This window comes from Corapipo altera, unplaced genomic scaffold (genome assembly GCF_003945725.1).
Source record: "Corapipo altera isolate COAL_440 unplaced genomic scaffold, ASM394572v1 54, whole genome shotgun sequence".
NCBI lineage: Eukaryota > Metazoa > Chordata > Aves > Passeriformes > Pipridae > Corapipo > Corapipo altera.
Window position 1 is genome coordinate 4,098,337 of NW_020884902.1, and position 25,630 is coordinate 4,123,966.

At 37.0% G+C, this 25,630-nt stretch overlaps 1 protein-coding gene across 2 annotated transcripts in view; it reads right to left on the bottom strand.

Moving 5' to 3' along the window:
* Nucleotides 1-25,630, bottom strand: part of COL4A3 (collagen type IV alpha 3 chain) — a 61,209-nt gene that overhangs the window by 29,513 nt on the left and 6,066 nt on the right. Inside the window, exons 2-21 of one of the 2 annotated variants that reach the window (XM_027650600.1) lie at nucleotides 18,162-18,218; nucleotides 15,319-15,408; nucleotides 13,377-13,421; nucleotides 12,861-12,905; nucleotides 12,504-12,566; nucleotides 11,754-11,807; nucleotides 10,926-10,952; nucleotides 10,233-10,310; nucleotides 9,089-9,151; nucleotides 8,543-8,578; nucleotides 8,383-8,424; nucleotides 8,105-8,182; nucleotides 6,598-6,660; nucleotides 6,276-6,332; nucleotides 4,203-4,247; nucleotides 2,804-2,857; nucleotides 2,336-2,377; nucleotides 907-994; nucleotides 515-550; nucleotides 9-173 (exon numbers count right to left, since the gene is read on the bottom strand). In XM_027650600.1, the coding sequence (XP_027506401.1) occupies nucleotides 9-173; nucleotides 515-550; nucleotides 907-994; nucleotides 2,336-2,377; nucleotides 2,804-2,857; nucleotides 4,203-4,247; nucleotides 6,276-6,332; nucleotides 6,598-6,660; nucleotides 8,105-8,182; nucleotides 8,383-8,424; nucleotides 8,543-8,578; nucleotides 9,089-9,151; nucleotides 10,233-10,310; nucleotides 10,926-10,952; nucleotides 11,754-11,807; nucleotides 12,504-12,566; nucleotides 12,861-12,905; nucleotides 13,377-13,421; nucleotides 15,319-15,408; nucleotides 18,162-18,218 (1,228 nt within the window). Of the gene's footprint in view, nucleotides 1-8; nucleotides 174-514; nucleotides 551-906; nucleotides 995-2,335; nucleotides 2,378-2,803; nucleotides 2,858-4,202; nucleotides 4,248-6,275; nucleotides 6,333-6,597; nucleotides 6,661-8,104; nucleotides 8,183-8,382; nucleotides 8,425-8,528; nucleotides 8,579-9,088; nucleotides 9,152-10,232; nucleotides 10,311-10,925; nucleotides 10,953-11,753; nucleotides 11,808-12,503; nucleotides 12,567-12,860; nucleotides 12,906-13,376; nucleotides 13,422-15,318; nucleotides 15,409-18,161; nucleotides 18,219-25,630 lie in introns of those variants that run through there. The other variant, XM_027650602.1, reaches the window with a different exon arrangement.

Sequence of the window (25,630 nt, forward strand, 5' to 3'; positions counted from 1 at the left end):
CACATCACCTGGTTCTCCTGGAGGACCTGGTAATCCAATAGAACCAGGTCTGCCAGTAATACCAGGTGGTCCTGGAGGGCCTACAATACACAAGCCAGTTTGTCCTTTCTCTCCTTTTGTTCCTTTTGGCCCAGGAAATCCTGGAGGACCTCTCAGACCAGGTCTTGACACACCTAACCACAGAGGAGATAATACAAGAACAGAGTTAAAGAAGAAGTGGAATTTCAAAGCCAAGTAAGTACTCAATAGGATGAATGACAGACAAGCACACTGTGTTCATCCCAGAAACCTTTTTTATCTTGTAATATATTAAATAATCACAATGAGAATCTAAAGACATTTAACATGATCTTTAACCTAAGTACTTGACCCCTCAAAGCTTTTACATGACAATTTTTTACCACTTAGAGATAGATTTAAAGTCACCTGAAAGTAAGATTTCACAAACCTGATTCAGTGTAACAGACAGGAAGAACAATGTATTTTATTATTGGTACTGGATTATTTTACATACCTGGTCTACCAGCATCTCCAGGAGGACCCTGTGGCCCTGTAAAAGAACTTGAGTTAAACCACTTTATCCTCTTCAAAGTCACTATTCAATAAAATTGACTACAGACTTTGATCTTCTGCATTTTAAGCTTAAAAGATAAAATAAGAATTTTGTTTTTCCTGAGTAGAATTCTAACACTCATGCAACTGTTGTATACTGACAATTACTTTTAAGAGGAAATAATGCCATAGATGAAAATCTTAAAACCCATTTCAAGTCTGCAATTTGATGGGAGTTTAGGAAATGTTTTTGTAAAGGCAGAAGAAGGTTGCTGGGTGCTCAAAGCATAGTCTGCAACAAGCCCTTTGAGTGGTCTGCTGTTGCTAAAATCCTAGTTTTGATGTCCCACTCACCAGGAATGCCACGTTGACCTTTTGGTCCAGGAGGTCCAGGGGGTCCTTCATCTCCTTTTTCACCAACCACATAATCATAATACTCCGTCTTAAGAGAAAGATGATAAGAAAAGAAAGATTTGCAAGAAGAATTGAGAAGCACAGTCCCTCACATTGAACATTTGGCTAAAACAAAGTTACAATCTCATTCATAATTTTGATGTTGTGACACCACGAGCCCTTGCTAATCACATGGTAATTACAAGCAATCAGAGGTGAAATCATAACTGCTCTACAGAGACAATGCCAAGAGACCTGTTAAATAGATGGGGCTGAGCTTTCAGCTCAGTTCCTCAACACTCAGAGAACATCTCTGCCTGCAGATGCAATTATACAGGCAAATTTTAAGTTGGAGGCCCAGTCATGAATATGATGGTAGCCATGAAATAGAAAATATTCTGGAAAGAAATCTTTAGGATCACTCAGGCTAATCCACTGGCTCAAAGCAGCATCAGCTATATCTAGGCTAGTCTTTTAAATTATCGTACATGAAAATGGACAAAACTCAACTACTTAAAATCTAATGATTTTAAAAGTAATTCCTATAAAAATTAATACTTAATTTATTAAAGTTTAATATTATGATGTTTCAAAGTTTCTACAAATGACAGGCAAAATCAAAAGGCAATTTGCTGTAACTCTTTTTTATAACTACAAATTTTTGCTCTTTTCTGGATTATTTTGCATGGGCACCACTACTGGCAAATCATTGTTACAATAATTATTGTGCCTTGATACATAAACATCACATTGAAATTTAAACTGACTACTAATGCACCAATTTTAAAATTAATGAAAATTAATTAATGAAATTAATGAAATTAATTAATTAATGAAAATTAAAATTCAAAATTTTTACTTTTCTCCTACAGATTTTTTGAAAGCAGTGGTTTGTTTAGTATTCTATCAACATCACAAAAAAATCGAGCTTTTTACAAAGCTATTTCTTTTAAATAATTTGGGCAGCAGGTTTCCATTAGGTGCACATGGGGCCTTTATGAAAGCCACTAGGGAAACAGCATGGCTAGACAGAGAAATCATACTCATGGCAGCTCTTGCTTTCTTTAAAAAGTCTTAGGATTTTACAATGAATGCCACCTGTTCTGGAATTGATTAGAAATTGGTTTAAATATTAACTCCTGTGAATTTTTGTAACTATTCTTTGACAGTCCAATATCCTGCCAAAACTGCAGGATCAGGCACTTATCCTGCATCCAGCTCCACATGAAGATGCCATCTCTGTGAAATCCCAGCAGTACCAGTACCTTGTGAAAACCATGCCTCCATCAGAGCATCACAGAACATCCACTATTGTCTCATATAGTCAATTTGGCTTATTCTTATTCTAATGGTTTAGAAAAACAGTATCATGAAGATAATTTACACTTACTCGACCACAAGCTCCAGGTGGACCAGGGTTTCCTTTCATCCCCTTCATCAAAGGACAGAGATGGGTTTGTTTATTAAAAACAATACATGGAATGACATTTACCCACTGGTACTTCAGCATGTTGTTCATAACATTAAGGAAGAACTTCTGCTCCTGACCAGTCATTCACCACCCTGTCTGTTGGTTGCACAACTCTTCAGCCACATACACCAAAAACTACAGGAGCTCAGCAGGCATAGATGGACACCAGTTCAAACACACAGTCCATTTCAGCTGATCCATTCCTTATTCCATGATATCATTACTTCTCATCTCTTAGGTCAAGTAAAACATGTAGTATATACAGTGATAAATGAAATGATTTAATAACCTTCAAACATAACTTATCCTCACCCTCAATTATATAATAACCCCCAAGCATAACTTATCCTCATTCCTAAAAGCAATGACAAAACCACTAGATAATACCTTAGCTCCTTGCCTTCCAGCCAGTCCTGGTCTGCCCTGTTCACCCTTTTGTCCCTGCAAATGACAGTACACAATTTAATGAGGATGAATCTTTTAGCACTGACATCGATAAGATCTAAAATGTAAAACTTTAATCTTTCATGTTGCTGGCAAGGTGAATGTGACTTGCTCAGGGGAAGAATTCTCAGTGAAAGCCCCAGTTTGCAGCAGAGTTCCCTGTCTGTACGAAATGCCACAGGTCTCCCATCCAAACCTGCCTTTATTATAGCACACTCCAACACTCCCAAGATGGAGACTCTCTGATTTGTTCTCCCTCTGCAAACTATTTCTCAAAGGGGAGAAACTGAACACAATGTGAGGCTCTCACGTTCAACAATCCTCTCCCAGAACTTGGTCAGTCTGTGTGATCTCAAGAGGTGTCAGCAAGACCAGGCAGAACAGACTAAGGCTTTCTGCAGTTGTGCATGTGCAAGGCAAAGGGACTTCTTGGAGGCTTATGCAGCTGAATGCACTGCTGGTTAGTGAAGTTGAAATGGGAACAGAGCAATGACATGTCTTCGCCATGACAGAAACCTTTCTTTCTGTTAACAGAGCTTTGTAGTCTGTCATTCCATGTGCTCTGTCAGACTGGAATGTGTTTAGACTGTCTGTGAAGGTCATTTTAGCATGACAGAGATATTTTAGTAGGATACATGTGAAATGGGCTATTCTGGCAGGAAGAATGTTGATAAGGTATTTGTAAGGTCACTGTGGTTCTAATGACGTTGTGCAAGTGGAAGTGAAGTAAATAAAAGAATTGATATTTTAGCAACTGAATATAGTATTTCAAATACATTTGAACAACTTCAGCTTTTAAATTAATCCACAAATGAGATAAAATATGCCATTCTATAAGCAAAATTAAGAATTATATGCTGACAAAATGACAGTCTAATATCTATTAGTCATCTTGTTTCAGGCCAAGACAGCTGTGACTCTGACAATAACTTTTCTTTGTAAAAAAATTTCTTTGATTCAAGTGATTAAAAACTATTCATTTTTCTTCTCAATTTATGTCAAAGGGAAGGTATAACTCTTTTCCAAAATTTCAATGTCACTAACCAGAATAAAACTCAGCAGAATTAATTTTGCACAACTTTGAGTGTGTCTCAAATTCATTAGACAGTCAGCAGCAAGCTGCTGACTTTGATTTCACACAGAAGAAACAACATCTATGAACTGAGCCTCTCTATGAGGACATGGTATGTTCCATGGTGTGAAAGGAAATGCTTCAGTGTATGCAAATTAACATTTTCAAACATTTTCATTATGCAATGAGAAAAAGCTGTGACAGGAATATACAACTGTGACAAAGAGATGACTATTACTTAGAAAACATTTAGAAGGCTTCCTTCATTACCGGTAAGCCAGGTGGACCTGGGGCACCTTCTTTTCCAGGTTTACCCTACAAAGGAAAAACATAAAATAAAATTAAAAAAATTAAACTGGAGTCATTGCATTCAAAGACCATAGCAACTAGATGCTGTGCACATAACTATATGCTAGGTCTGTATAAATTGTAAAAAGCCATTAAGGTTATTTTTAAAGTGTTCATTAATCATAAGTAATGTTCTTAAAACTCTATAAAACAGGTAACAAGATATTCCATAGACATTCCTCCTTTTGTGGAGGATTATTTGTGACAGACTTCACTAGCAGAAAGTGCCAGGCAAGTGCAGAAAGTTTGGTGCAAAATTAGGTTCTTGCAGAAGGAAGACAAATCATAAAACAACAGAGCAGCAAGCAGTTGTTCTAGTGGTGAGGATACTGAAGGAAAACTTCACTCTTAACCCCATTTCCTGCAAGATGAGACTGGAAGAAAAATTACTTCATGAAGAAGAATAGGGAGTGCACTTCAAAGGTATCTGAAGCATGGCAGTAGATGGAAAAGTGAGAACAGAGGGAGGCGGCGTGCCAGAGGTATCTGCTGTTCTCAATGGCACAGTGTTCTCCTGGGGTCTGGTGTCTGGTGTGGCAACAAAACAGTTTTAAGCAATTCATAACAACAATAAGAAAAGAAAACAAAGGAAAGGGAGAGAAGGGGGAGAAAGGGCAGAGAACTAGAATGAAATGAAAACACAATTCTGAATATGGATTCCTAGCTTGCCACCTTGAAGGCAGAAATGAGGAAAACCTGGTTCATTAAAATCCACAGCAGAAAGACAGTGAAAAGACAAAAGGGGGGAGAAGGGGGATGTTGAGCTCAGAACAACCAAGAAGAAAGAATTATTTAGATTTTTTTCCTCTCTACAGAATAACAACAAAATATGTTAGAACTTATTCAAAGATGATAATAGAGAAGAGATGAAGGGGAGCTGGAATGTCATCACCACAGGCTCAAAACTTGCTTGCACAAAATAGTATGTTTTTTTCTGAATGTAAAATCCACAGCTATTTGATATTTTGTGCTCACTGATGTAATTTTTTATTTTAGAACAATCAACACCTTAACAACAATTTGTATTTCCTTAGCATTCTTCCAGAGCAATATGCAGAAAAGTAAGGGTGCTCTACTATTTTCTCTGCAAGGGGGGAAGGGAGAGGTCAATTAATAAGAGTTAAAAAAAAATACTGCCTGACAGGACAGAGCTTTCACAAACAGAAGACATAATGTGGAAGAAATGCAGAGTAATAACATACATTGGATAGTGAGAACTTTTAGTACTTTACACCAGTAACTCAAATGGAAATTAAAATTTTCATCATGTTTAGGAATAACAACCAAGTTGCTCTGTAATATCATTGTTGTTATAGCATCATAAAATTGAAGAAAGAACAATACTCAGGTAGTACCAGGGTCTTGTCTTCTACCTTTCCTTGAGGAAGAAAATTTATTGCAACCAAAAGAAGCATAAGAAAAGTCACAAAAACATATACATTTGGACTGAATGAAATATTTAAGTTGAAAATTATTTTTCTTAATATTGCTTCCATACTCAAGTAAATTATATTTTAATATGTATGATTTTTAAATTAAACATATTATTTTTTTACATACTATCCTGGTTAACAGAATAACTCTCTTAGGACACTTTTTTCATATCTCCACATGGCTGCTGGTTGAGTGTACTAATTTCAGTCTGCTGTCTTAAGTAAACTCAGTGTTTTTAATTCTCTTCTACATATATACTCACACTATAAAGCCTGTACATGTTTAGAAGAGCACATTTTTTACTAAGTTTCAACAGCAGAACCTATATAGCAAAACAAATAGAAGTGCACCCACCATCACTGACCTTTACTCTGTGTACTCATGGTGTGTGAGCCTATAGGAACAGTCACCTGACTATCAGCTCTCATCTGCATGAAAGAGCTTTTGAATCTAAGAAATTTTGCTCAGAGTGGCATTGAAACAAATACTGGACAGCAAAACCAGTTTAAAACTGCGTTGCAGAACAGACTAACATATTTGTATCCAATTGTTTGCACACACCTCTGCTCCAGGTTCTCCTCGGTCACCCTTTTCACTTTGAGAATCACCAACCGGCCCCTGTAACAAAACCACACTCAAAATACTCATGTTTTGAGACTCCCATTTGCTAAATTAAATATATATTTTATAATTTTTTTAATCTTAAAATAATATAAAGTACAATTAGAGTGCTGTTAATAGGTGTTCTATTCTATTAATTAGTTTTATTCTTGTCATTAAAGGTTGAAATAAGTGGTGTAAATACTGGACTCTAAAGAGTACCATCTAGTAGCTGATGCTGCCTGAACATCTGGATTTTAGGGATTTACTTCTGGTCACTTACTGTAAACCCCATGGGCCCTGGAAGTCCTCTTGATCCTTTTTCTCCTTTCTCTCCTTTCAAATCCTATTACACAGAAAAGAAGAATTTACTATGGTCTCTTGGATTTTTCTGTGCTTACCATAATGCCCCAGTTTTACAAATGGGAAATCCTTATGTCACCAGCAAGCTTCTTTAAGCAGAGATGGCTCTACGTAAATGACTAAGAAACAGAAACTTCCTATCAGTGCTCCTGACTAAATCTATGATGTTTGAAAAAGAAACTGGTTCTGCACGTATTTCAGAACATAACAAGGTCAAAATAACCTACTTGTGATTGCATGCAGGAGGACTGCAGTAAATATCCCCACAAAGGGCAAAAAGTAGCAAGCAAAAAACCAAATAAACCTTAGTTGCTTCACTGGAGCTACAGTTCCTTTCCAAACATAAATGCAGTGGCTGCTCACACCACCCTTGCCTCTGTGGACAGAAGATTAGATCATTGTATAGCACCATCATGTATTGGGCCACAACCTAAGATCACTGTAAAGCCAAAGTTCAGGGACTGCCTAATCATTGCCTTGTTAGACTGATGCTCCAAACTATTTATGGAACGATTTTTGAGGTTTTTTAAACCTTAATCCCAATGTCTCTGAAAAATTGCCATTTCCCCATGATCAACTACCACATCTGTGACTGGAAAGTGCTCCAAGTGGTCCATATTTGATTTAAACAGGGAGAGCTGCTGTGCCTAAAGGCTGAATCTTGCTTCTGTGATCCTTCTCTTCCCTCCTCAATACAGTTTTGTGCAAAATTCACTTTTTATTTTAGCACTAAATGGAGAAGGAGTTTTGCTACATCCATGGATTAGTTGAAAATTGAATAAGAAAAACAGAGTCAAGATCAGGTTGAGGACTTGTCCTGTTAATATGTGAATACTTAAAATAAATGCTATTTAATTTCTATATAAGGACAAAAATCAAGAATTTTAATTCACAAAGCAATACTTAAGATGAAAGCTGAATCAGAATATTTCCTTTCTTCAGTATTTATTGTCCTCTCAACACTTTCCATGATTACTCATGTTTCAGCAAAAGCAATGAGAAAATAAACTACAATTTGTACATGAACACGTTGCAAGCTTTTTTGTCACTCTGGTATCAGAGTCCTGATATTTTCAGTGACAAGGCCGGGAGGTTCAACACAGCTGTGGCTTTGAGAGCCATTCAGAAAATACATGTTGATTTGGGGAAGCTAAAAGTGATTTCCTCTTCATGTACTCCAAGATCCACAGCAGGTGGATCCATGCAGCATTCCAGTGGCATCGTGCAGATGAGCACATGGACACACAGGCTCCAGCTGAGCTGGCTGTACAGACACACTCTAAGCAGAGCTTAATATCTAACTGAACAAGCCTGGAAAATGTTAGGGTGGGTAAAAGTAAATGAAGAAAATGAAGATGAAAATGTCCCCTTGAAGTGAAACCTAGGGAGGTGGCTTATCTGAACAGGATATGTAACAATTTTACTACCGTCATGTTGTCTGGTCCACTCAGTGTCACAATGACAGTTCCTGGTGGTCCAGGGGGGCCAGTTAACCCCGTGTCACCCTAGAAAAAAAAAAAGAAAAATAGAGTCATTAACAGACAGTGTGGTTTTCCAACATTTTCCAGCAAAACATTTCCACATATATACTGAAAACTTTTATTTCACACTACGTACTTCCCTAAACATTTCACCACAGCGTATCAGAACATGCAGAACACAGATGCAAAACTTACAAAATGTTTTACACTTTTTATGGAATTACCTTTCTTCCTTTGCTTCCTATTACTTTCAGTCCCATAAGACCCTGTAAAAAAAAAACCAAAAATTATTTTTTAAAAAATTTTAAAAACGCATATAAAAATGAGTTAATTGATGTTACACATAATAGAAAGTCTTCATTTTTATTACCAATCTGAGACTACCTTAGGTCCAGGAGGTCCTGCTTTCCCTGGTATGCCCTAAAGAAAAGGAAAAAAATTATCCTTAATTAAAAAAAAATCACAGTCTTTAGCACTGATATAGGTGTTTTGAAGACCTCATCTTCAAATGATGAATTATATCACTATTTTTATTTTTTCTTCCACTTTTACAACCACAAGTCATTTGTCAGTGGGTGACAGACTGTTTATACAGTCTAGTTGCAAACATACATCTCTCAAAGTTATATATATATATATATATATATTAGTATTTAAAGTGAATGAATGGGTAGTCATTTGGGAATTAAAAGTTATGCCTATGTAGACAAGGATGCCTCTGAAAATATAGAAATTATCATGCATAAAAATAATCAAAAGAAACTGAAAACAAAAAATCAGATGTGTGCAGAGGCACATGGATTTTACATACACATGTGTCTAGACCTCAAATAAGTCTGGGAGAGTCAGGTACTTGTATTTGTGTAATTCCGTAGGGTTTAGGGAAAGTCAAAGGTTAAAGTAACAAAGGAGATATAAGCTCATACTCACTAAAGGTCCTGGAGGGCCCTGTGGCCCAAGTTCCCCAGGATATCCTTGAGTACCCTGAGCACCCTACATATTAAAAAAGAAACAGGAATAAATCTCTGGCAAGATTATGAGCAAATCACCAATGAACTGAATAGCAAACAGAAGAGCAGCACTGTTCCTGAATTTCTTTTTCAGGTCTCAGGATAACACAGAATTTTAACTCTTCCTCACTGCTTCTTTGGTTGCTGTATGTTTTGAAACATGAGAAAATATATCTGTTCTAAAAGTAAACTACTCAAGTGAGGATGTAATTCTTCTGAGAAATGTGGATTCATAAGCCATATAGTCCTATTAAGGGTCCTAATAAGCCTTCAATCTTTCAAATATTCTATTCAATAAACTCTATATTTTAAAGCTTCACTTTCAAAGAAATGAAAAAATATTTTTTAAATTTTCTTTGTAATTTAATGTTCTCTGCTTATTGCAATACTCAAAAGAAATGTCAGCTCTGTCTATTAATGTACATTTTTAAAATATAGACCATACTGTCCTTTGTTAGTACTCTAGAAGTTGAGTTGGTCTAATCTGTTCAATCTTCCTTCACTGGGAATTTTAGCAGTTGGACTAGATGGCTGTTATAGGTCCCTTCCAACTATTCTGCTCTATTCTATTCTATTCTATTCTATTCTATTCTATTCTGTTCTATTCTGTTCTATTCTATTCTATTCTATTCTATTCTATTCTAATGTAGGGGTAAACTCATAAATCTACAATCAGTTTTTCTCCATATCTAAAGAACTGTTTTTCTGCAACCTGACTGGCCCATTTCACTTTACTAACACATAGTGGACACTACTGGCTCTGATGGCAAAGTTAACTACAATTGTCTTGGTGTACTCTTTTTGTAAAGCCAGAAGAGAGACTTCTAATGTATAGTATTGATCAGATTATATAAAGTTAATACTTTAAGGCAGAGAATTGTTTTTTGTTTAGAAATTAGTGACATAGTTGTGAAAAATACTGTCTCTATATTAAATAAATAATACATTTAAATTATATAAAATACAACATATTTTTAATACCTACTGATATTATATATAATGGGTTTTTAATATCATTTTATATTATTACATATATCTGTTTCATTGTCTTAATTTTGAGTTACCTGAAGTCCAGGCATTCCTGGCAATCCAGGATCACCTTTTGCACCATACTCTTGGCTATATCCATCTGCAGGGGACCCCTGGACAATTAGATAAAAAGAAAGATAAAAAGTTATGCTGTAGAACTCTCTAATGAAACAAATCTTCTAATACAGTTTGTAGGGAAATAAGCAGCATCAGAACTGCATAATGATGGAAATTGTCCACTATGGATAATTCTACATTAAAAAAAGATTTTATTAAACAAAATATACCTTTTTCAGTCATTCCAGCTCTCTGTTAGGAGCAGTCTTCTTTCCCGATATACCTACATTACTCATGCACTGTCCTTGCCTTCAATTTATTTTTGATTCTTTTTAACCCTTTAAAATACTCTTTAGTCCATCTGCAGATTTCCCTATGGATTCATAACCTGTTTGGGGGAGGAGCTTAGTTCCTTGTGTGCTTGAAAGTGTTAAATTCCTTGCATGCAGTAACAGTAGCTTAAGGGAAAAACAATTATATACCATTTTGTAACCTGAGGTGAATGGTACACATAAAAATGAAGCACCAAACTTTGTGGTTGCTTCCTCTGGACAGTAAACCTTCTGTTTCCCATGAATGGTGATGTTAAGAACTCTTTTCCAGCAGCAGACATACACACAAATTGTTGATAACCAATAAATACTTTGTATAATATGATGCAAATAACTGACCTTCTCTCCCTTGATACCATCAATACCCTAGGAAGAAGAACAGTCATATTAAAACAGAAAAGTAAAAGAGACAGTGCTCAAAGGATATGCTAAATATTCTCTAAGCTTGGTGCCCTTTGAGTTATTTATTTCCACGAAGAAGGTGTATAGTTGGGTTTATTATGGCAGACTTCAATTAAAGAAGAAAGGTCATATTGTTAAAAAATATGTCACAGGTACAACTCTACGAGTGAAGGTAGAACTGTTTTGAAGCCTGATCTTAATAAATGAATAAAAAAATAAAATCAGGAGAGCTGGTAAAATAAAGATCGTGTTTAGAAGTTATTAGATTTGTAGCCACTGGAACTTGACAGAGAGTATTTCTTTTCCATTTGTTCAGAAAAACACATTTCTACAGAGAAAAAACCCAAATCCTAGGGTTAAAGCAATGCACCCGGAATGAGAAGTTCTGGGTTTAATTCATGATTCTTATCAATTTAATTAAGCCATTTCTACCCCAAAGATATTTATGCAATATTTTATATATATTTTTGACATGGTTAGAGATGTAAGTGGTAAATTTTCATGAATATCCCTTGAGACTAAAGAGCTAACTCCAGTCAATGAATGTCATGCACTCATTATCTAAGAAGTTGAGGCAACACGGAGGCAGTAAAGCATTACTTTTAACTTTGCTCTCTTTACCACATAGTTTTCATACTGATAAAATGGAGATATCTATATATTTCAACTGTTGTCAATATGAGCTAATGTGAGGCTTTACCCTCCTTCAGTGACTGGCTCTATGTGGTAGGAATGCCCCCAGTCATGAATTTCACAGACACCTACTGGAACACCCGGAGCACCTCTTCTGCCTGGAGGACCTGGAAATCCTTGGTCACCCTGAAAGCAGTAACAGTGATTGTTTATTGTTTATTATTTAGTCTGCTTTTAGCAAATGTGATTATAAAAGAAGTTTTTTATGCCACCACACTAAAACTGTGAGTGCATTACCACCATATTTTGCTAGAAGGGGAACATAGCAATGTATGGGTCTCAAGTTCTGCCTCAGACACCAGGCTTTATTTGCTGTCAGCTCAGTTCACTGTTACACTAGAAATGTATGATTTTCTGTAGGAGGCAGTATTCTGCTCACAAAGCAAAGAAAATCCAGTAAATCTGTAACTTAACATTATGTCTTTTAATTACTTTCAGGACTTATGAATTGTCAACTGCAAGCTAGATACTGGAGAAATAAAATTAATTAACCATCTCTTCTATAACCCATTGCAACAGAAGGAGATGTTGGACAAAACTGATTGGGTCTTCTGGATTAAACGAATGAAGTTTATCTGTCAAAATATCAAACATTATTCTTAACTTTTAGCAAAGTTTAATTATCTATCTTGCACAAAAAGGCAGCACTTTTCCTTCCTCTGGCCTCATGATTCCAGTTTTTTTTAACTGATAAAGTCACAAACCAAAACAAATTGAGGTTTTTGTATATTGAGGGAGGGGGGTGGGGATGGAATTTAGAATACTTTTGGCCATTCCCAAGCACAGCCAAACAATCTCCAGAACATTCAGCTTGGTTTGTACCTTTGTGCCGTTGCATCCTGGAACCCCCGGGCGCCCAGGAGGCCCAACAGATCCCGGTTCACCCTAAACAGAGGCACAAAATTGACAAAGGCTTTGTTTTTGCACATTCATATTGCCCTACAGAAACACTGAAAAGTTTATGTTGGAGCAGTGTTTCACAAGACTTGACAGATTACAATGTATTCTTAAATCATTACAATGAGTAAGAATTGCTGATGCCAAGATTTTTATCTCTAGGCCAATTGACAGAGACAAAATTGATGTTGAGACTACAGTGAGCACATTGAGTTGAGGATAATTGGGCACTGAAGGCTGTAACAAGAGACAAATGGTTAAATTGGTTTCGTTTTTACTTACTGGAAGGCCTGGAGGACCTGAAAATCCGGGTATTCCTGGGAGTCCCTAATCATATAAAACCACAGGAATAATATTACAAATATTAAACAAAAGCAGTTTTTCTTTGATCACATTCATAAGAAGATGATTCTATCAAGAGATCATTATTTCCTTAACTCTTCTGACTGTGAATCAAGCAGAATGGTAACTTACACACTGTTAACATAAACTGGATTTGCCCACAGAAAAAAAAAACCCAAAAATAAACCTCTTCATGGAATTCTAGTCTGACTTTTTCATAGCACTCCCAAATATTAAATACATACAGCATGAACCTACATAAAGTCTGGCAAAAAAAGGAAAAGCTCTAAAAATAAATAATGTGTGTGCATGCACTGTGTCATAAATTTTAACCATACTTTAAAATCATATACAATGTTACAATGTTTTGCTTTTATTTTCACATATTATTGAACCAAGTTGGAATTTAACACAACATTTAAAACATAAAACTTTGTTTAAAATGTAAACACTTACTCGTATACCTTTGGGTCCAACTAAGCCTGTAAGCCCTGGAGAACCCTGGGTCACAAATGGAAAGCAATGTATTTCAATAGAAATGAGAAAAAGCACAAATATGTCAGTGGGACATGCAATATTTTTAATCTCAATATCAACATGTGCACACAAAACTAACTATGTAGATAAATAAATTATTTGCCTATTACAGACACTAAAGCAAACAACTGTTTAATACAGCTTGCATAAATCTTGGTGTCCTGCCCTCCCTTTCAGTGTTTTCAGAGGATGTTTCATGGAATCATAGAATGATTCAGGGTGGAAGAGACCTCAAAGACCATGTAGTTCCAACCTCCCTCCCATGGGCAGTGACACCTTGCACTAGACCAGATTGCTCAAAGCCTCATCCAATCTGGCTTTGAACACTTCTAAGGATGGGGAACCTCTTCCAGGGCCTCACCATCCTCATACCCTCCCAGTGAAGAAATCTGTATGATACGTCTCATCATAGGTCAAAAAGGTAACAGTGTATGTTGAGAAACAGGTTACTACGGATTTGTTCAAACTGTGAGAGCTGGAAATGCTTCCCTGGGAGGAAATAGCTGGAAGGTTCCCAGATATGGATGATGTCCACATATAATGTACTCTCACCTGGACTGTTGAACTTGGAAAAGAAAACCAGGAGCAGGCTGAAAGGGGGCTAAACAGAGTGGAAGAGCAAGGCTGAAAGATGACAGCAAAGAGTGCAGCAGTGACACAGCACTGTCACAGAACCTGTTAGAATTCTTTCAAGATGCTTGGAGCTTTATTGCTAACAAGAAAATTTTATTGCTCCCAGAAAGGAAATGGGAAACGTGGACAATAACTTCTAAAATGCTGGGCCACGTTTTGTTTAAGAAAATGTACAGGCATGGACTAGAAGCTGACTGGCAAACACTACAACAGATGGTATCAAGGCTAACAGAGATCTGTTTGCTAGATAAACCATCCCTACTTTTTGCCATTCTTGCAGAAGTTATTATCAACTAAACACCTCAATGAGTTCAAAATAAATGGCTCATCAACATGTATGAAATCTACCCTGGGTATCACTTCCACAAAGTATTGCAGAAACTAGATAGGGCACAATAATGCAACAATACCTAAGCAAATGAAAACTATAAACCCCATTTGTTTAAAGCTGTGGTTAACTGCTGTAGTCACATTAGTGCAGGTCCTAGACATGATGTGATTGGGGCAGTACCTTCCTGATTTATACTGTGGTTGAGTGAACACCATATTTACAGGGAAATAATTTATTCTCCAGCATCGATTTATTGATGACAGCAAGATTACTGTTCCTCAAGTCAAATATAAACAAAATGTTTTAATGCACAATTTATTTGATGTTGGGGTTTTTTTCTCCTTATGCAGAAGTCTTTCATATTCAGCCTTAGTTTAGACATACAGGAAAGAAAGCAAGCTCGAGTCACTGGAGCCACTCTCTCTCCCTGCTGCAGGCAACTAGGTATTACCTAAATAGACCAAGATTTATCTTAAAAACCACCTTTCCCTTCACATTTTCTTAAACCTGTTTTTTATATTTGTCTCAATAGTAGCTTGTTTCCTTTTTTTTTTCCCTGACCCATGTCAAAATATTAATAGATGTTAAGACAAAAATTGAGGCTATGCTGCAAAAATCTGTTCAGATCCATGTTCATTACCATTCAGTGCTTTAGCACTGGCCAATGGACAACTGACAACAAAAGCCCACAGTCGCATCAGCTGCTTTGACTCAATCTAAAATGACCATTTTAGCTGGTGAACAAATAATATCCCTCACCAAATGAGAAACTCTGAAACAGGTTTTAGTTTGGTTTTGGTTTTTAAAACAGAATCGTCTACACAGTTATAGCTGACTTTCACAGTAGAGCACAGTAGTTTCTGTGTGTGTCTCTCTCTGTCTCACATACATACCTACCTTTGGTCCCTGTGGCCCTGGAGGCCCTTCTGGACCAGGAAAGCCTCTTTGACCAGGTGGACCTGGAACACCAGGAAAGCCTTTTTCACCCTGTAAATATTAAGAGAATTAAGTTCTTAAAATATCCGTGAATTCTCCTTTTGATAGCCTATTTCTAAGGCATTAATTACTTTCAGTACCCCTTAACTTTCTGCTACTGTGGTAGATGTATTACTCTTGCCCACACTGGTCTGTTTTTGTGGCCCATCTATGGGCTGCCATGGCACCGCTGAAGGAGGTAACATGCTCCTAAGTATGGCTGAAGCCCTCAAAACACAACAATACTCAAGATTTTGCAGAGTATAGAAGTCAGCTGGTGGCATGAAAAGTTTAAAAAAGCAGCTGATATTTCTGGTAGTATTCCTGGTTAATATTCCTCCATCATGTTTAGCAGTGCAAATCCAAATCCATCATAGCAGCCCTGATTTGTAGTCAGCAAACTTAATGGCTGCTGCTCTACACCAAGGTCAGTTCCAAACCACCAATACCTCTCTTCATGCAAGCCAAGGAAAAAAAGCAGTGGGAGACAAATGCTACAAAACCATTCAGACAGACTAAAATAAGCTTGCTTTAAGTGACAAACTTTTAAAATTGTTCTGAATCTCAGAGATTAAGACAGCCAACTACTTTTTCACGTGTGGTTTGTTGTTGTTGTGGTTTTTTTTAAGATCTAGTTCAAATGAAAAAACTATGTAAAGGAAACAGAAAATTGAAGTTACACAAACAGAATACAGGAGGCTGAGCTACAGTGGAAGGTGCATTTTCAGTTCTCAGTTAAATATAATGAAGATGTAAGTCTTGGTTTAAACAAAGTGCTTCAAGCCTAGAAGCTCACAGAAAAGGTGTTTCAGCTGTTAAGACAGCAGCAATTTAGCATGTTCAGTTTTACAGCAGTGAAGAGCTGTCTGTTCAAGGCCTTTTACATCACAGTATGATGTAGGAGAGAGAGGATGCGGTTATCAAGTCTCTCAGAGTCTATTTTCCTTCTGCTTTATATGAAGTTTTACAAAGCAAGCACCTGAAATTCTGCTGTGCAGAAGTTTGTGTGTCTTATTTGATGTACAAGACAGGATCCAAAAGACATCTCCGGGAAGCCAAAATTCTTGGGCTTGTCCCTCCACAAATTCTCGCTCCTCAAAATCCCACAAACTCACCAGATTTTAAATAGCTTCTGAATTAAAATAAAATAAAAATATATCTAAAGATAGAATATAATCCCAGAATAAATTAAAACGAGTGTAAGAATTGCATTATGAAGTGATGGTGAGATCTGTATCATAAATAGGCGTAGCTTTTTACAACAAATAGTTTCTTTCATCCACCAGCGTCCAAAGAAAGACAAAAGGATTAACGCTATCCCAGGATATGCCGCTGGAGGGGGTGCGGTACCACGTCACAGGAAAACCAAAGTCCTGGAGCTGCCTCCCCTGAGCTCGCTCCCCCTCCCTGCAGCCAAGGTGGGCTGCCCGGGTCCAGAGCAGCCCTGCGCTCTCCTAACACCCTCACTCCCCTTCATACAGCACGGGTAGTTTTATTCACACCTTCTTCTCCACAGATCAAAAAGAACAGAAGATTTTCGGGTTGGAGAATTTCTTAACATTCAACAGTTATCAAAACATATTGATTAATGTCATCGTCCTGATTTTCCAAAGCTGCATGAAAATCTTCATAAGTGTAAACAATGACTCACTCCTCCCTACAAATTGCTCAGTGATTTAACGTGGAACTGATGAAGGCAAGTTGTGAGTGTTCATTCTTATTAATATTTCTCTATTAGTGGGCAGCTTATTTTTTTCCTAGTTTTTCAGCTGGTCTCAATTTCATTGGTTAGGAGAAAGTCAGGTTAGACCAACTAAGACGATTAAAAATAAACATGGAGATTTTACTGAAAATATTACTATTCTCCTTTCCCACTTATGAAAATGTATTTTAATAATGAACATATTTACTTTGAGAGAAAGTTTCTCCAACACTAAAATGAAGCTTCCTAGCAAGACTAACAGTGTTTGCTGTGGTGCAATATGACATTTTTCTTGGTACAAGAACTACAGGAGTAAAGTTGTAATTCTTTAGCAGCCAGATGTGCCAATCAGTGGGAGTAATCACAATCCTAAATCTTTGTAGATGTCTGGAATCTGTTGCTAAGGCTTAATAGGGCAATCCCTGTGTTCAGGGTGAGCCTGAATTGCAACCATGACTCCTTCAATAATGGCTCTTTCATTTGTGAATCAGTTGTTTTTCCAACTGCAAGCGGGAGTTTCAAAGAATTTTTGGCATTTGCGTAATTCAGGTTTGAGTAAAAGCCACTCAGAGCCTCTGCCAAACTGCTCCTGGCACCGGGCAGAGCCATGGATCTGTTACTGCTGACGGATTTGATGCTGTTCCTTCAATGCTGGCAAGGTGTTTGTGATTAGGACCCAGGAACTCATCCCCCGTTTTGATCTACAAAAGATTTATCTGTTGGATGGCAGAGAATGTAGCTTTCCTTCAGGAACTGCAAAAGGGAGGGGGAACAGGGTCCAAAGATGGAAAGAGGGAAGCATTGAACATGACACTCATGACACTCTTGATGGCATTGTGAAATTTGTAACAGGAGAGCTGCTGCCAGGGAAATGGAGCTGTGGGCATTTGTTAGGAGTCTGTGAAAGGGACCTAGTGACTCAGGCAGTGGTTCTGTTGGTGTTCAAACATCATGTAATGTTGTAAACACACTAAATATACTCACTCTATCAACTGAACTAACATATTGATAATTTCCAGGTATATAAACTAATTTTAAAAAAGGAAAATGTAGTTGTTCTTACCTTGCTACCTTTTGTGCTATCACAAAAGCAGGGACTTTTACCTTTGCATACACAGCTCTGAAAAACAAAAAAGAAAAACTTCATAACAAAATGATTTTTCTCATTGTGTTGTTTGGTGAGGGGCAAATGAAACCTCAGTGATTTTAGTAAGGTAATTGTTTCACAGATAACACAACTTTAAAAAAAAGTTTGTGAAGTGGAAATTCTCAACAGTGGAAAGGAGCTCATTATTCCTCTATACTGTATTTTAAGACAGAAAAGGGCACTAATTTCATTTCATAGTTGGGGTAAAGGCCAAAAAGCCATGCTTGCCACCACCAGGGTAATAAACAGTAATGCAATAACAGTAATAACAGTATGAAGTGTAAAATTCAAGAGCTTGGGCTCATAACACTAAACATTGATGATTCTTCAAAAAACTTACTGCAGAAATGAATAAATATATTGCTATTTTTTTTAGATTACAATTCTATTCCTTTTATCCTCCTCTATTCCTGAGCTGATCTGTGTGACAGTGGGTGCCCTCACACAGGGATATCCCTACTCCTACAGCAAGTCTGGAGCTGTAGCTGCTTCCTGAATGAGTCCAGGTGAGCCTGGTGTTCAAAGCCTTCCTTGGAGAGCTGAGTGTTGGACTGTAGCACCCAAACTCCTCTGTGCCTGTGACCTCTCCTGTGCAGTGTGGCAGAGCTCTGGGAGCTCAACTAACAGTGCTCATGCCCTGGGTGCTCTGGCAGCAGGAGCTCAGCAGAGCTGCAAAGCAGAGCTGAACTCCTGGGAGAACATGGGAACACTCTGCTTTCCTGGGCCCTTCTCCTGCTAGAGCTGTCATGAACTCAGAACCTCACCAGCCCAGTCTGTCAGGGAAAGCTCTGCAAAGAACTTTTCTACAGGTCATGTTCACGTATCCTATTTCAGTGGAGGGGAGAGAAAAACCCCTAAACCATTGTTAACAGAAGTATGATATATACCAAAACATTACTGAGGTTATTAAAACCATGATTTTCATAGAGATGGGGAGTAAACTGCATATACTGTCCTACTTGGTACATTTAAATTCTTTCATTTGCTTTTGAAGTTCCTGCTGAAGGACTTCTATTGAACCCCTGTAGCAAGAGGGTAATTTTTTAGTTTATCCTCCCACTTGAGTAAATATTTTTATCATAATATACCATATAGTTGTACCATGTACTAGGATATATATAATTAAGTTATAGTTACAGACAATAGGAATTGGACAACTATCCCATATTGGTTATGAAGATATTTTTCTAAATTGAATAAAATTCAGAAAAAAAGGAAGAGCTGTATTTTTTCTTAAAACATTAAAGCCTTTAAGATGGTATGATATGAGATTTCTATTTAGATCTTGCAGGTAGAATTAATTAGCCCCTACAGCTGGTCAGATTACAGCAGTCACCCTGTTTCTAATTTGTAACTTTATCAGTGGTGTTCTCAAAAAAATAGAAAAAAAAAGGCAGAGGAAAAAAGGTACTCCACTACATTTTAAAATTATAATGTCAGTTGTCATTAAATTTAAACTTTCCTATAACAATCTGTTCAGGGAAAATACTTTACGGAATTGAAAAGCCTCTTTTCTTCCCGCAGGTGAGATCAATTTTTTCTATTGTTTCCATTCAAAACTGGGGTGTGTGATGTCACAGACACATTTCATGGGGTTTGCCTCTTTCCTTTGATTAGACTGGGAAATTTGACATCCAGCTAGGAACTCCACATCCAGTCACTTTAGGTGTTTCTTTTAGGATGGAGGAAAGATGCTGCAAGTAGTCGCTGTTCTCTATGGAGTTGAAAATTCCTTATAGTTGCTGCTTGTCTTTTAGGTGCCTGAAAGTAGGTGAGATGATGCCACCTATCAATTTAAGAACAGGTGCAGGGAGCATTCCTCCAGTGAACAGCTGCTTAAACATTCATTTCCCAAATAAAGCAGAAATTAAATCAGTTGGCCACGAAAAGCAAATCCCCCAAGGAATTATTTTATCCGCCTGTGTTCTAGAGACAGATCAATAGGTGCCCTTCATGTTTCAAGACAGATTTTTAAAGAGTTGCAAACATTAAATACTTAATTCTTTGGCATATTTAAAGAAGACTCACTCTTCCCCTGATCTGACAGAGTTCAAGTGGTACTGCATCAGAAATTTGGAAAACAAAGGTGTCATGTAGGACAGAAAACATGTAGCTGTGTTACCTTTACTGTTATGTTAATCAACATGGTTATATCACCAGAGGCACAAGAATAAACACTAATGCAGAATTAATAACAAACTAAGTATCCTGATTTCTTCTTGTTGAGGTCAATCAGTTTGGTATTGGATTATCTAAATTCACTAAGTCAGTTATATGACAGATATTTTAACCCTTTAAACATCAATACCAGAGGATAAAGTGACGTATATCTCAAAATAAATTTGGAATAATCTATATGACAATCAATTTTCTTGATCCCTATTCAATGACAGTACCTTCCACCCCAAAGCACTTTCTTCAAAATAGGTGACACAGAATATTGGTACAGCTCTACTAACCAGTATAAAAGGGGTAGCTGCTCAAGGAAATACACAGTGCACAATAAAATTAGCCTTAAATGGAAGGTATTGCATTCCACTGCTGTCCAGGGCTGGTGAGTGACTCAAACTACCACCTTTTTAGGGCTTGCATATGACAATTGTCAATTAACTACAAGCCCTATGAGACTCAATTACCCAGCAATCTCAGGTGCTGATTTAGCTCACAGATTCAGTAGACACATGTCTCAGTTCAGGAAAGGTGCTGTTTACCGAGGAAAAAATTGCTTAGAGTATTCTAAATTCTCAGAACTTCTTCAGTGTAACTGGGACCTGGCTGACCATAGAGAGCTTTCCTGAGAAATACCCACAAGTCATTTACCATCATAATTCTATGGACCTTCATGGAGTTGCACCTTATTTCTGCCTGTGAGAGCAAAGCCAAAAGAAGATTCTTTACAGTATTTGTATGCAATGCACAGTTTTCCACATGTAGAGGAACAACAAAATGAAATTACTCTTCTGTAAGAGGTATAATCTGCAGAAGACCTGAGGTGTACAGATACAGAAGAAACCTTTTTCTTTTATCTTTTAATCAAAGACAATCCAGTGTGAAATTAAATGCATGAACATGTAGAAACTTATGGTGCTACACAAGTAATCAAGGTTAATAAACTATGTAAAGAAAGAGAGCATTTGCTCTTCAAGAAGTCAGAATACTTAGAATGTGTTTAATTTGCCATTAGTAAGCTTTCAGATCTATTTAGGTCTTTTTGTGTACACATATCACTTTAAACTAAACTGAAAAGACCAAAGATGATTTTACATTACACAGTCAGTTAGCTGGATAATACTAAATGTTTTGGCATATGATTTTTTGCGTAAGATTAGATTATGACTTCTGTAAAGGAGCTTTGAACCAAAAAATCATTGCTCATTTATACTGCTGGATGGTTACACATCCTTGCAAGATGCCTGAAGCTCCTTTAACAAAGGATCATAACCAAACGATAGGATGTTGCCAGGTTATAAAAGAAGTAAATTGAATATTAGTTATTAATGGTTTCTTCAAAACTCTCACAATAACATCTACATAAGTATGTATTAACAAAGCCACAGTTTTTTTGTTTTGTGATTTTCATAATAATAATCTGTGTTTCTTTCAACTATTTAGATATGGTAGATGGCACTAGATTTTTGACCTAAAACCTATGTAAAAGGATGAAGATCACTGTATGAATACCAAATCAAATTAATTCACCAATGAACCGAAATTTAAAAACCACAGCACTTCCTTAGAGTAATTTATAGAGGAGCTCTTCTCAAAAGTGTTTTCAGTGATAGTTATAGTATTATATGCTTTTTGAATAATTACAGTTGTACACGTTGAAGAACATTTACTGCAGTGGTTAATGTTTTGTTCGGTGGGTGCAACCTTATCTATAACACTGAATTGCCCTTCCTACACTATGGGATTGAATCCTATGGGGCTCTAACATCTTCCTGGCTCCTATTCATAGACTAACTTAACCATCTGTTTAAAAGTGTTCCAGTCCTCTCTTTCACAGAATTCCTCAAAGAAATGACAAAAAAAGAAGGAATAAATAACATACTACAGACTATGTTGTCACCTGTACAAAGCTTACTGTATGTTCAGCATGGCACTGCTACTCCTACCACTGCAGTCGTGGCAACTTAATCTGGAGCCTCAGAGAGAATCTTGCACAGCCCCCAGAACTTTGCCAGTGGCTCTGGTTCTATGAAGGATGTCAGAAAATGTATTCAGGGATGTTATCAAACCTGAAAATGTCAAAGGATGTGACAAAGTGTTAATGTAAGGAAAAGAGCCAGCAATAATAGGCCTCCTACTCTGTCAAGAGCACAGGCTTTGAGTCCTGTCACTCACAGTGGTGGGGCAACACAGTCATCCTGGGAATGGCTTAAAGGCAGGGAGATGGAGAGCAGACAAAATGAGCCAGTGAGGGTGATGAGCCGGTATTTGTTTGTTGATCTCTTTTTTGAAATGACTTATACGATGACAAAACAGTCAGAGAATTTATTTGTTTTTCTAGATCCAGAGAGGATCAGAGTACCTCAGCTATTATTTCAAAATACATATTTGTATTAAAAATACTGCACCCAGGACAGAGAGTCAACAAATTTTGCTGCTGCAGGAAACAAGCATCATACTGTTTAAGTGTATTTCAGATCAAGACCACACAAGAGGACTTAATAAAGACATTCAGATGAAAGCTGAGATGAAATTAAATGTATTCTGTAGGAATACAGTAATGAGGCTGCACTGAGGCTGAAGTTTACACTTTTGGCCTGACTGGTCTTTAATTTCATGGGCAAACTCCACTGATGCCCAAAGTAAATCCTGGTTAACAGAAATGAAAGAGGACTGTGCAACATGAGGTATTCTAAAATGAATTAAAAGCAGTGCAAGTGATATCCATTAATTACTCTGGACAGTAAAAATAGCCCAGGTGTCTTCTGTCAAGTTGGTGATGAAGCTGTTGCCTTCCATCTCTGGTTGTTCTAACTGCTGAGCAGGCTCATTTTTAAAAAGGCAAGCCTGATTTTTCATTTCAACTGGATACTTATTAGCATCTCACCTATCCTGCCAGAAGGGCTTCATCTTCTAACACCTAGAATGACTAAATCAGAACTCCATCAATACATGCAACAAGACTTACTGGACAATATCTATTTTTCTGTGATGCTACTTTTTTTCTTTTCCATCTTTCTCCTCATTAACAATATCCTGAACAGCCTACAGATATGCAGGTCATCTCTGTGGTCCTTTCTAAGTGGAAGTAAATTATCAACTAATTTCCAGTTTTACATGACTTCTCTTAAGTTCCAATAGTTATTAAAAATTATGTATCAGTGAGCCAGCTCCTTTAAGAGTCTTGATTATGAATTTTCAAGGGCTGCTGACACACCGAGATTTCTGAATTCTTCCTGAGCTGCCTCAGTGCAGAGCAATCACTTTACACATCCCAGCTGCATCTATAAATCACAACTGAGCACATAGAACAATCCTGCTCAAACAGTTGTTAATACAGTGCTTAAAACTACAAAAGGCCCGTTTTCCTCATGTTCTCTACTACGTTTTCTATTACAGTTAATAAAAGTGGGTGTAATACACTATGATTACAGTAAGTGGAAAGTTTTGCTTTAACATTTATTGACACTACAGACTTGTGTAGATGTGCTGCACAGAGGTGTTAAATGCTGCACTTTCTGAAGGACACTATGGTGGTAGCTAAAGTTTCTAGCTTGGACACAGTTATGGTTTTGAAAATTTATCCTTCCCTCCTCAAGCAGAAGTTCTGAGAGCGGAGCTGTATAGGAAAAAAATCCCACTGTGAAAAAGGCTACATGAGGAAAATCTTTTTTTTTTTTTCTGATGCACCTGTGTTAGGATACTTAGCTAGACCAGCACAGTCAGTAATTCTAGCTAGACATGGTTGGCAGATATGTGACCCTGGCAGTATATCCCTCATGTTGCACAACTGCAAATCACCATGTAGTGTACAAGGTACTGGAGAATGAGGTCCCCTCACTCCAAAATATTGCTATCAAAACAAAATACCAGTCTCACAATTACAATCTGTATACTAAAAGTTTTTCATGCATTCTAAGCATCAAACATGAATTCATTAAAATTATCAAAGACCACGAAGAACTTTGTGTTTTTATAGTGATTGCTGGACCAGTACAACAAAACCAAATTATTAAGCCTTCAATAAGTATAGACAACATAGAGCAGAAATAGGAGATGATGAGATGAAGGAAAATATGTCAGTTCCTAAAGCCTGAAACATTGTTTAATGATTTGTGAACTGGAAGGCAGCCAGACATTCCTACCTTAGAAGACTCCTGTTAACAGCCATGTATGCTACCAGAATTCACAGCATTTTGCCCACCAGTTGAATACCCAGCACACAAAGAAAATTATTTCATTTGGACTTTCCACTATAAAGGAATACACCTTTAACCTAACTAATAAACAACTTGGTCAATAATATCTAACACAGAGAGACTGTGTTAGAGAGGACACAGTAGGAGAAAGCTGTTATGCTACAGGCAGTGCAGTTGTTGAATAAGCTCCATTAAACACTTGTAATGGGAACCTTGCTCAGGGAATAACTACTGAATCAAGATGTCCCCTTGGTGACACAGGTCCTGTATTACTGGCTCTGTTCTGCTTTCAGTGTGAGGTGCAGGAGAGGAGTCCTAAACATTTATGATCATAGGGGAAAACATAACACTTCACAGAAGCAAGATTTTGCATTTGACTGACAGACTGACAGACAGTCCATGATCACACCATGTTAACACACGTGTCCTTCTGAACTTGGTAAGAATTTCCTTACTTTGTATCCACAATTTTAAACTGTTATGAGTTCTTTTGGAAGGAGTTTGCTCTTTCATGGAATATAATGATATATTTATCATGGCACTTCAAACCAATTAAGATAAATGACACATAGGGAGAAACCGAAGAAGCTGCTGTACGTGAACATTTAAACAACTTTCTATTATGCCAAGGGAATATGTGCATAAACCCCCTTTTTCACTTCAGAGATTGAAACCACTTTTATAAACCTTTTCTTACTTTTTAAAGAAAAATCTTGTTGGGTAAGAACTTTGTATTATAACAATTTTGTAGTGCTAGCCAAAACTCTCATAAGTACCCATATTTAACACAACAGAAAAGCAGTAACATAAGCCTTAATTTAAACAGTATAAACCAGAGGGAAACAAAATTTTTGTAGAACTGGTGTCTCAACTATGCTTGATAAGCATAAATTAATGTCCTTGGGAGGCAAAAACACTAAACAGAATTTAAAAAAAAAAAAAAAAGAAGTAAACATCCTACAATTCTCTTTTTTTTTCTTGAGATATACTTACTACACAGCATAACTTCTTCTGCTA